General features: G+C 46.1%; 1 protein-coding gene across 1 annotated transcript in view; it reads left to right on the top strand.

Moving 5' to 3' along the window:
• The window catches only part of ZBTB16 (zinc finger and BTB domain containing 16), a 177141-nt gene extending 170575 nt beyond the window's left edge, over positions 1-6566 (top strand). Inside the window, exon 7 of the mRNA XM_084611800.1 lies at positions 1905-6566. Coding sequence (XP_084467926.1) covers positions 1905-2134 — 230 coding nt within the window. The 3' untranslated portion in view covers positions 2135-6566. The remainder of the gene's footprint in view (positions 1-1904) is intronic.
• The last annotated feature ends 6053 nt before the right edge of the window (positions 6567-12619 follow it).

Raw genomic sequence — 12619 nt, 5'->3', positions numbered from 1 at the left:
GGCTGGTTAGTAACAATTACCCTCATCTCTCTCTGGAGAGAGAATAAAGAGAGCTAAGCAGTGCTGCTCCCTCTTCCTGCTTTTACTATATGCAGGAGCTGACCTGGCTGAATACCCAAGCCATCAAATGGTGCATCCCCACCTACCATCTGCCTTCTACATGGCAGGCTCAGAAAGAGTTGCAGGGGCTCTCTAGCCACTGGAAGATGCAGGGAGCTGCAACTGGAAGAGACCCCCATCTTCAGCAGGGCCATCCTCACTTCCATTCCTGCATGAGGACGTGGCTCTCCTGCCCTGTGCTGACATAGGGCAGTGACAGGTGCTAGGAGTAGCTAAAACGAGGTCCCTATTACTAGGTCTAATGATAGCTCCAAGTGGAAGTCAAAGTACCCAGCCATCCTTTGGTGCATGTCACACCTAACCCCAGTGTACAGGTTCCCTGGGTAACTCACTGCTACCCTGTCGTTTCGGGATAGCTGCAAGTCTGGGAAGCACTAGAGAGTTTTCTTCTCCCTTATGTGTTTTCATCCAGCATTATGGTCATATTCATCCCTTAAATACTGAATTATTTCCCACATCCAAAGTGGCCTGAATCATGGGCACTTGCTCTCGGAAGGCTGCTGCAGTTCCCTAGGAATCCAGGCTTGTTGCTGGGGCTAATGAATCACTGAATGCGTCAGCATGTAACTATTGTAAATAGTGGATCAATATTTAGATCACTTTTGCTGTTCATTACTTCATTATTCGCTGTGTCTGTGCACAGAGCAAGTATCAATATCAGAAAGGCCAGGCAGTTAATTACTGCATTGAAACGAGTCCCTGAAATCTCGGCTCCAGCCTCATATGTTATCAAAATGATTCACAGGCGTCTGCTGAGATTCAATAACCCCAAAATACGGGCAACTGAGCCGGAGCAGAGCTCAGCTTCCCTTCAGGGACCTAGCTTCTGGGTACCATGGGGGAACATAGCAGTTACCAGAGTTGATCAGATCCGGGTCTATCTAGCCAGCAGCCTGTCCCCAGCAATATCTGGCTCCCGTGCCTTGAGAGGATGGTGCAAGAAATACTGCAGTGGTGGATAACTTGCCCTCGGGGGAAGTTTCCACCTGACCCCTATGAGTCCGAGTTGGGCTCATGCCCTGAAGCCGGGAGGGGTTTTAGCTCTCCCAAAGCTTTCGCTGTCTTTTTTTAACCTTTCTCAATTTTTTTCATGTAAAGCCCCAATCATTTTTTAATCCTGCTAACCATGATACCTTGGGGCAATGGGTTCCCCAGGCTCACCGTGCGCTGGGTCATAATGCCCACCACACTCGGGTTGGTTTAAAAACATTCAGTGGAGACCGCTACAAAATATAGAACAACTAGAGGTTATATAGAATGTTTCACCCATAGATCTCCAAGTGCTTCACAAAGAAGATGAGCATCATTATCCCCACTACACAGAAGGGGGAACTGAGGCATGGATAAGGGAGAGTCACGCAGCAAGCCAGCGGAAGAGCTAGGACTGGAACCCTGCTCTCTTGAGGCTCAAATCCAGTGTCCTGTCCTCTAGGCAACACAGTCTCAAATGCCCTGTTATGCCTGAAAATCACCTTCCTTTTCCTTCCCTCCCCACATCCCAAGGCCATAATGAGGAAGGATGGCCCAGCATTTAGGGCACTGGCCTGAAATGTGGGAGACCCAGGTTGATTCTCCGCTTCACAGCAGACTCCCTATGTGATCTGGGGCAAGTTATTTAACCTCTTTGTGCTTCAGCTCTCTGGGGCACGGTGAGGATAAACACCTTGAAGACAGCGAGGTGCCCGGATACTTCAGGGATGGGCAGCTGTGTAAGTAGCACAGACAAATCAGTGTGGTCGCCGCCTCACCCTTCTTTTGTCTCTCTCCCCCTGTTGCCCCTGCAGGTGAAAAGCCTTTTGAATGCAAGCTGTGTCACCAGAGGTCCCGAGATTACTCTGCCATGATCAAACATCTCAGGACCCACAATGGCGCTTCCCCCTACCAGTGCACTATCTGCCTGGAGTACTGCCCCAGCCTGTCTGCCATGCAGAAACACATGAAGGGCCACAAACCAGAGGAGATCCCCACTGACTGGAGGATAGAGAAGACCTATCTCTACCTTTGCTATGTTTAAGGGACATGGAGGGGGAAGATTTAAGTCATGAAGGACTGGGCAAAAAAATGCATCATCCATGGCCTTTTATTCTGTTGTTGTTTACTAAAGGGATTCTCCGTTTTTGTCTCTGGCTCGTGAGGTGTTTGTGTGGGGTAGGGGGAATAATTCCCTTTTTAATTTTTGGGTTCTCTGTGCAGTCGATGAGAAAATGCATCAGTATTGAGGCATAGCCAAATATCTGCTCATGTTTTGTGACTACGCACGCCAAGGGCTTTGGAAAGAGCAGGTGAATGTGTGGAGGGGAGGAATGGGGCAGTCCAGCGCACGCTTTGGGGTCTGAGATTTTTGGGAGGTTTTCCTTTCCTGGTTTTAATTTTTCATCCCGTTTTTGCCACATTGGTTTAATTGACTCAGGCCTCGTCTACACTTAAAAATGAGGGCAGCCCAGCTACACTGCTTAGGGCTGTGAAAAATTTTGCACCCTGAACGCTCTAGTTAGGGTGACCTAGCCCCTGGTGTGGATGTGGCTAGGCTGACAGAATTCTTCCATCGACCCGCCTGTCGGAGAGATGGATTAACTACGGCAACAGGAAAAACCTCTTCTGCTGTTGTAGCAGCTGTAGTGTAGACATGCCCTCAGTCACCCAGCTTTATTCAGCTGCTTCTCGTGCAGCCTCACCAGTAGGTGGCAGTGTAATGCCTATCGTTAAAATCTCCCTCAGAGGATTCCCCCCCAAATTAGATTGAATGTCCCTGTTTTGGGGGTACCCAGAAATACCAGGGCAGATGATGCTCAGCATGACGGGCTGGACGCTTTGGAAGTTCGTTAGCTGTGCGAATGATGTGGTGGGTCACATTGCAGTCAAGATTTCCCCAAGTCACGAGTGATTTTTGGGAGCCTTGGTTTTTTGCCTGCCCGACTTGAGACACCCTGAATTTCAGAACATGCTGATCACCCTTGTTGGTGCCTGCAGCCGGAATCACTAGTCAGTCTGGCACAGCTTGGCGTAAGTTAGGGCACAACTGGAATTTTCCTCAGGAAGGGGGCCAGGGAGATGACCCCTTCAGAGCAGGGCACTGGTCCCAGGTGGAGAAGATGGTGAGCTGTAGGTGCCCATGGGCACAGCATGGCTCAGCTTGGTGCGTGGCTCTCAGAGAGCAGAGCCAGCAGCAGGCAAGTTTGTGGGGCTGTAGCCAGGGGAGGAAGCAGTAGGATATGCCACGCCTGGGCACCCAGTGCCAGGGCAGGGTGCATCCCAAGCAGTAGCGGGGGGGGGGAAGGTACCCTGCAGCCCCGTGGGCCTCCAGTGCCCCCATTCTCCATGAAAAGCCCTAGCATCAAGGCTGCAGCCCCCCCAGCTCGGGAAGTGCCGGGCCTCTCCTCCCAGCCATCAGCACCAGGACTCTGGCCGGGGCTCCGCCGTTGGGTGCCCCATCCATTACTTCCTGGGTGGGTGACAAGTCCCTGGCCTCAGGGCCACCCTGAGCTGCTATCTGGAGCATCGGCGCCATTGCTGGGTCTCTGCTCAGATCCAGCCAAGGGAAGGCTGTCCCCCTGGCCCATGTTGCACCCACTTGGGCATAAGTAAAATAAACCTGAACTTCGCTACAGTTTTGTTTCGTTTTTTTTTTTTGTCCCCTCTGTCCCTGGGCTGCTGTGTTTCAGATGGCAGATAGTTTCCTGAAAACATTTTCAGTTTATTAATAAAATCTGAAAACAAAAAACTGTTTTGGAGAAAATGAATTTGAATAAAAATTCAATTTGAAGGAAACTATTAAAATAAATTTGACGATGGAAACTAAGTGAGCTTCAGATTGTTTGCATGCCTGTTAGTGCAGGGTGTCAGGAGCATGCTGGTGAGTTAGACTAGGATAATAATTATCCTGCTACATAGGACAGGTAGGGTGACTTCTCAACCTAGTATGGAGGATGCCTTCAGAGTGCCCCCCTCAATCACACTCCTCAATTAGTAAAGTTCTTGTTACATTACCACTTGGAATGATCAGAAACTGACAGCTGCTGATCCTCTCATTCATGCAAGGAAAGTTGCCCTGGATGTTTTGATCAATGTCACTACTCTTATGGCCAAGTCGGTTGGTGCTGGTGGTTGTCCTGCTATAATAAAAGCTACTTGGATATTTTGGGCTGAAGCCAGTTTGTTCAAGAGCTTAGAACTTGGCTGCAAAAATTGCCTCTAGGATACAACCCTCTCTCCTGACCAAAGACCTTTCTATGCATTTTTTTATTTTTTTTTTTTTTGAGGGGAGGGAATTAGAATCAGATTGAAAGGGCAAAAACTTCCAGCCTGTTTGTCAAATCCCAGTGGTTGGACAAGTGTGTCTTCAGATGAGGGAGTCACAGTTCAAGATGCTCTTAAACTGCCCCCTGGTGCCTGGGTATTGCCAGGGGTCTGAAGGAATGATGGGTGAGCTCATATTCCCGCCACTTGCAAACACATGCAATATATCCCCATGGCTTGCAATGCGTCACAGTGACTCAGGATGGTTAAATGCTAACCTGTCAGTTTGACCTAAATGTGTCAGAAATTTGAGGAGAGGGGAGTAATTCACAAGTTCAGGTGATGGATTTTGTTTGTATCATGCTGCTCAGTAGCTCACTTTTGTGTCTCCACTTATGCCACGCCTTGCAATTCAACAGTGCTCTTCTTTTTTAAAGTAAGAGCCCTTTAGAAACCATCCTGTCTGGCTGCAAGAGCTTTGCTCTGTATGGGGAAATGCGTTTGTTTTTGGTTTTGTTTTCCATGTTTCAAAACAGGAACATACCAGTTAATTTTTTTGCTCAGCCCTCCGTCCAAGAAGCTATGAAGGAGTGAATGGTAAAAGACGGCTTTTCTTTGTATTTGGCTTTCGGGGGGTTTGGTTGTTTTTGTTTTAATTTTGAATATTTCTGTTTAGCACATTTTACTTGAAATTACCTCGGTTTTTTGTGACCTCATGAGCTTTTATTGTTGGGTTGGAGGTTTTTGTTTTTTAAACGGATAGGTTGTTTAAAAGGCCATGCCGCAGATCGGTGACATGCGGTGTAAGAATCGCATGCTCGGTGAGAGTGCAAAAGTGCCACAACAGCCGCAAAAGTAATTTTACGGTGGTTTTTGTGCATTATCATTACCAAAATTGGTATTTTTTAACGGCCTGCCTTGGCAGAGCTGGGGTCGTTGATTCTGAAAGCTACCTCTTATGTTTGGTTTTGTTTTTATTTTGCAGTTATGAAAGCACATTTTGCAATATTTGTGTTCGCTTTGTGATGTCATTTCAATTTTCATCTCATGCTTTACTTGCAATTGTATATTATTTTGTAACTTAGCTGCATTTATATTAAACAAAAAAAAGTTAGGGAAGTGTTTTGTAGATGGAAGTAAAGGGAAAAAAATGAGGGGTGTTATACTGCTGTGCCCACCCTACCCCCAACCTTGTCTCAACTGTCGGGGAAAAATTTGAAGGCCTTAAAACTGGGGAAAATAACTTCATGTGACAGTGGAGCAGGGTAACTTACCGTTTAGTGAAGATTTAGTGCTTTGAAAAGGAAAGAGTTAAACTTGAATATGTGAATAGAACAGTAGAGTCTTGTTTATAATGTGAAAAATGTGAGTATAAAATCACTTAGGGCAGAACTTGGATAAATAAATCTGCACTAACGCATCAATTTTGCGTTAGCCAGCAATGGCCATGAGATAATCTCTGTCTCAAAACTAAAACTGATGTCAAAAATGTTTAAGGTATTCCACCAAATGAACCCATTCTTCACATCCACCCTGTCCCCCATTCACCGAGCTGAAAGGGTTGAACTGATATTTACAAAGTGTAATATTTTTGTAATGTTTGTTAGTCCCTGTGTCAGTTTCCAGAGGACCTTGCCCTTCCTTTTGTAATGTGAACAGGAATTGTGGGTGCGTGCGTATGCGTGTGTGTGTGTATGCTTTTTGTGTGTGCGGTTGTGTATTAAATCATGCAGTATTGTTGTAATCCAGTGTTGCAGCCTTGGATGGTACTAAATCAAAATATTGCAACTTCAGAATCACATGCAGGAAATGTATGCAAACGTGCATGTCAAATGCAGATTTCCTACATCTGCTAACATGGGCTCGAGGTGGAGTGGGGAACAAGCAGTACTGTAGGTATTGGTGACTTAATAATAATTTCTTTTTATTGTCTGGAGTTACACTACTCCTGGGCAACCATCATTTGTATTTACTGTTAACTGGAGAGAAGCAAATTCTTCCTCAACCCCCCAATCTAAAAGATATTATTTGCTGTTGAATGTTAGAGGATATGTGGAGGCAGTTCGGATGCATCAGGGGCAGAGCACAAACACGTACAGAAGTAGACAGGGTGACAGACTTCACATGGAGCTCAGGCAAACATGAACAGGTCTGGAACGTAGGGGGAATCTATCTGCTTTCTCCCCCCTTCCATTAGAGAGCACAGTCTTATGGGGCGGGTGGGGGGGAACGGGGAAATATTGTGTGCAGTTTTATCTTCAGAGCAGCATCACTTCTTTGCTCTGTTGGCCAGGTCAGTAATTTCCATTTTAGATAGTCAGTTAACATTTTGAGCACTGCTTATCACGGTATATAGTACTCTTTGTGAATTAGAATGGTAACTTCCTTATACAGTTCTATCAAAACTTCTAAAGCTGCCTATATGCACAGACATTACTCTGTTTGCATCATCCGTTTTGAACGTATACCTGGCTGTCTCTGGTGGTGTTTTGGGAATAAAGTTAGTGTTGTCTCTCAATTCACAGCATTAAGATCCTTTTTATGCATTATATGTAAAATACATGTATATCTATTCAAGCATACACTCATGTGTGCACACACATAGGATTGATCGTATCTTTGCTGCTTTGTGTTGGGAATGGGAAGCAGAACAGATGCTGATTTAGTACGATCCAGGATGTAACTCTGGAGAATGGCTTGTTTAATCTTTGTGCCTGAAAACAGTTTTTTCACATTTAAAAGAAAAAAAATGGCTGCGATTTCTCACAAGTATATGGTACCTTTTTGCAGTAAATTGGTACTGCTGGCGGGGGGATGTCATGGTACAATGGAGCAAACAACTAATTTTCCAGCTCAATTTATTTTCCATTGGAAGACCCTTTCTTCCCCCACCATCCTAGGTGTTGGCACATTTTGGCTGCACCACCTGGCACTGTGTAAACTGAAGTTTGTTTCCTATCAAACCCAAAAAGTTCAAAATCAGGTCACTGGGATGTTTTAAATTTAAAGACATGAACTTTTGTTGAGTGAAAACTCATCAGACAAGATGAGAACGCTTTTTATTATTTTTCACTCCGCTTACATCTCATTGTTCTCCCCTTTTCCCTCCCCTCCAACCCCCCTCATTGGGACATCTGCTTCTGTGGGTGTCATTCCAAGACTGCTTTAACCCATAGGACAGAAAAGAGGGCTGACAAAAAAGGCAGCAAATTCACCTCCGACATACAGCTTTGAAATATCATTCCAATGAATGTGGCTGATGAGCAGTCTCTGGTCCCATGACATCCTTCCGTGCGGAGTACCAACCTTTTGGTGTGCATCATAGTATTTGTTTCACATAGTGTTATGTATGCATGATCTTTTAAGGCTAACAAGCCATGGTAAAGCTCCATGACGTCTATCCATATATATATATAATTATATATATGTATATTATAGCACTGAGGACCAACTGCCCTTCTGGACCAAGCAAACAAAGGCTTGTTTTCGTTGCTTGTCTTGTATGTTGTGACAGCACAAGTGCCAGTCTGATCGCTCTGTATTAAAACTAGTGTTTTTAATTAAGTGATGTTCTAGTTCTGTCTACCTCAGCACCTCCTGTTAGCCTAATTTTAGAAGGTGCCCAATTTTTTGTTTTTTGGTGGTTGTTTTTTTCAGATTATTGGTTACTATTTTTTGTATAAATCTTCTGTTTGTTTTCTCGTTCCGTTCATTTCTTTTGCAGCACTGCTTGTGAGTCCATTCTCTAGCCACAGATGCAGTTAGCTAAAAATTTTAAAAAGGAAAAAAAAAAATCCCAAATTGTGATGTCTCCTAGTTGCAGCTCTCCGCATCTGCCTTCATTCTGTGTAGATTCAGCTGCGTTTCTTTGTAAAACTTCAGTGTTTCTGACAGAGGAAAAGAAAAAAAGGAAAAAAAAAAAAAGAATTTACTGCTGCAGGTTTTTTTTCTCTCCATGTGTCACTAAGTGAAGTTCGTGCCTTCTATAGCAAAGAGAATATTTTTTACATCCTACTAACAGTAGATTTTTTTGTAGTGAACATTTTTTGTATTTTTATTTATAAGTCTCATAAGAAAAATAGCAATGTTCAGTTGTATACCTTGAATCTGCAGTTAGAAAAAAAAATAATAAAGTTAATTCAGTCGTCTCTGCCTGCCGCCTCCTCCTTCTATTCTTTGCTCAGATGTTTCTCTGGCCAGGAAGAGGAGAAATCCATCGAATGAGCTAAAACCTTACCTGATCCCTGTTGAACAGGACTGAAATAAGGGACGGGATTGAAAGGCTAATGTTATTTCCATACAAATGGCCTTCACCTTTCAGAGAGCACTGGAGAGCGTTTTGCTTTTTCTTTATACCAGCAGATGTCAGCCTCAAACTACTTCTGGTTCCCGTTTTAACGGGCTCTGTGGCTTCTAAAATAAACGAGGATGGTTTCCAGTTCCCCTTCTTGTCTCTGGTGGTTTGGGGGTCAGGCACTGCCTTGAAATAGTGGTGAAATAATATGAGACTGACCTCAACCACTCTTCCCTGACACAAGTGTTTCCGATGTAATAATCACCACGAATCATTTCAAGACAGCTCAATTAGAGAAATAATACTTAGGTCTCAGATCTCACTTCTCCTCACCAACGTGCTCTCTGCACTGCCATGCGCATGGCCACTTAATATTTCTTCCTCCCATTTCATGGGCGGAGAAACTGAGTCTCTCACACAGCGTAAGGCCAAGATTTTCCAGAGCTGCTCATGATTTTGGGAGCCTCCATATTTTTGTTGGCTGCCCAATATGAGACACCTTAAAAAGGGGCTGATGTTTCCCAATGTTCTGAGCACTCGCCGTTGTGTTTCAAGATGGGTACCATAAATCGCTGGCCGCTGTTGGAAGTCTTGTGCCCATTGCTGTGGAAAGCAGGCCCGGTAGCTGGAGATAAGATTGCTTACCAAAGAGGGTGCTGCTGTTCAAACTATAGGGGACTGGGATACCTTGGCCATCCATCCGGGTCAGATAACGAGAATCAAATTGTGATTAAGAGTAAACCATAGTGATTTCAAAGTAAAACAGAGTTGGCAGGTTATTCTCTGATCAAATGCCTTCCCTCTATAATGGCAAATAAAATTGGAGCCCTGCCATGCTTACTGCACACTGCACTGGTCCTTGGCAATGCACTGAAACGATAGAGGCCTTCTGTGCTAATGTTCTTGCTCATCACTTATGTATCATGTGCAGCTAGAAGCTTCAACCAGCTCCAGCTTCCGCCGGGCCAGGCTCTACCTGAACAGATAACTGATGGCTCCTGCCCCAACGAGCTCACAATCTGACTCCACTTCCCTCTCCTTTTGCTTCCACAGGGCTCAAGGGCAGCAGGGTGGGTGCTAACCTGTCTCCTAGGCGGAAGTCCGGCTGCATTGCAGGACCTGTTGGTGAGGAGGAGAAAAAGAACCTGCTAAACTTTTGCACATCATGAAATACTCACCGCCCCTTCTCCCTTGCAAATGAAGGTGAAGAACCATTTAAAAATATATGTACCTTCTTCATCTGGCCCCTGGGAGCTCAGCTTTGTAGGCCCAAGAGGCCAGGGTTGTGCGGGGGAAGCCAGTGGTTTCATAACAAACAAGGCTTCTCCCCTCCCAACACAGCCTGTGTCCTGGGTCCACATGCTGGAATTGCTGCTGCTTGTTTGAGTGGCTTCGTCCCTGGGAGCTGTCACTGCTGACACCTTGTCGCCTCTGATATTGTGGCTCCTTCGTGGTCTCTCTAATGCTGGAAGTTGGGCAAAGCAAACTTGTTCGTCTCTCTGAATGGGCAGGTGCCTCCTTATGGGGGGGCGAGGGGGCGGAGACTGTTTGTTTTTTCTTTCACAACCCCCAGCCCTGCTCAGCTTTCTCTGCTGCCCCTCACAACATGCTGGGTGCGTGTCTCCAATGCACGCACCCTGCCTGAGCAGGCCTCTTTTAAGCTTTCTCTTGACAGATGGGAGGGCAGCAAGATTTCCATCTTTAAAACAACATTTAATAGCAGTTTTCTGCTAAATGACATCAAAGCAGAGGCTTAGGTGCTCCGGGTGGGTCATGTGCCCCATGGATATGGGTGAGAAGAGGTGAGTGAATAGCGACCCTGCTGAATAGGCTTTGTGTGACAGTGAGGGCTTCCCATCCTTATGTGCTCTTTGACCCAGATATGATCTAATGGATAAAAAGGGGCCCTGACAGCGCGAGCATGAAAAAGCTTTGTGCCCTTCATTAAATCCCTCAAACCATATTTATACAGCCTCAGCGGCTGAGCAGCCAGCGGCTCTGCACAGCTCGGGGCTGGGGAAGGGAATGCACTGGAACGTGCAAAGAGCGCTTGACCAGCCTCAGGAATCTTCTCCCCGAATGCCTGAGTGACGCTTCACGGGGTGCACAAGGAGAGATTCCTGTCCACTTTGCCTGGGCACACGAAGTCGAGTGACCTCCGCTTTGCAATAGCAGCTCATGCCGCATTCAACCCAGCAGAAAAGAGTGAGCGAGACTCCCTTTTCAATGTACTTTTGCTTGCTATAGAGTGTGCAAGAGTCCCCCAAAGCTGGCCTGTTGACTGAAAGCTGGCAGCAGATTTAAAAAAAAACAAAACAAAACAAAACAAAAAAAAAACTTCTCATGCCACAGCTCTGAGGAGGAGCAAGGTGCTGCTGTCCAGCATGAGAAGTGGACGAGGAGCCAAACGAAAGCTGCACGTCCCAAGGGCTGTAATAGAAACTTTTTTTCTATTGGACAGGAGGAGAGGAAACACCTGAGGGTGGCATGGATATTCTGGCACACGCACAGTGTACTCCAGTTATCTCGCAGTGTCCGCAACCTCAGGTCTTCAAAAATCATGATTTGGGGCCCCAGAAATCATGAGACGGTTAAAAATCGTGCCATTTTTAACCCAAGGAATAATAGCTGTGGGCAATTTGCCTACTGGGGTTGGACCCTTTGGGGTCTCCTGTGGTCACGTGTTCTCACTCTTCTCTGAACCAGGGAGGCTAGAAATGTATGGTTTTCAATGGAAGTTGTTTCTTATGTAATCACAGGACTCCAAGAGTTGAGATGTTAAGAAAAACACTAAACAGTGCAAGATACAAATAAACAGAAAGGGCCTGATGCTGCTTTACTCTGAAATCCCTTTGCAGCACCCCAGCAAAGTAAAGGGGCCTTAAACTGTGGGAAATTACCGTACTTCCCCACAAAAGACCCCTTTACGCTGCCAGTGTGCCATAAAGGGGCTTTGGTGTGAAAGAGCATCAGGCCCCAAATACTCTGCTGGACACTTTTTTCCCCTTTTAAATTACACACTGTCTCGAGGTGCAGAGCCCCAGTGTATCAGCCAGCAAACTAAAGTGCTTTATAAAACTGTTTGCTGCCATCTGTCATTTCACATAATGGGGAAACTGAGGCAAGAAGCAGCCAATATTTCAGGTGTTTTGGTTTTGTTGATGCCCAACCCAATCCACCTTAGGATTGAGCTTTCAGCTTGGCCAAGCACCCAGAGCTGCCATCAGCTTTGATTGGCCTGGCCGATGCTCAGAAGCTCTGGATTTCAGGGAGCTGAGGCAAAGCCCCAGACCTGGGAACCTCCTGCAATCAGACTTTGGAACATCACCATCTAGTTGCCTTGCCCAAGGCTGCCTAGCAGAGCTAGGAACAGACCGCTTAGCCTCTTCAATGACTCAGACCACTTTACCATGCTCTTCCAATCAGCATGACCTCTCCGGGAGCAGGGAACAGTCTGGCCTCAACCAGGCAGACAAGAGTTAAGCCAACACAAAAGGAGGCTAAAGAGGGGAATTCCATGGGGAATCTCCCAACTGGGCCAGGTCAATTTTTAGAAAGGCTCAATCCCCCAGTTTGGCTCCCTCTGCACAAAGGGGGGAGGAAACAGCGCCAGTCTAGTTCCCATCCAACGTGTTTATTGGGATCTGGTTAATCTGGTATCAGAATAAAACCGATTCCTGGCACTGAATGAGTGAACACAGCAGCGAGGAAATGGCCAGCACAAGGAGGAACAGGGCCGCCCCCAGGTAGGCCCTGAGGGAGATGGAGTTAAGAAAGGAGTTGGAGGTAAAGGGAATAAAGTCTTGGGGAGACTGTTACAGGAAGGTAACCTGGGGAAGGCATTGGGGGGAAGGAGGGAAGGGTCTGTGGTTTTTGTCGTGTGTGTGTGTGTGCCTGTCCAGCCCGGGCGCATGTGTGTCTATTCTCTCTTGGTTCATCGTGTGTAAAAGTCTGTGTGCACGAGCCTGG

This window comes from Lepidochelys olivacea, assembly GCF_965140295.1.
Source record: "Lepidochelys olivacea isolate rLepOli2 genome assembly, chromosome: 22".
NCBI classification, from domain to species: Eukaryota; Metazoa; Chordata; order Testudines; family Cheloniidae; genus Lepidochelys; species Lepidochelys olivacea.
This window is presented reverse-complemented; position numbering and strand designations above follow the sequence as displayed.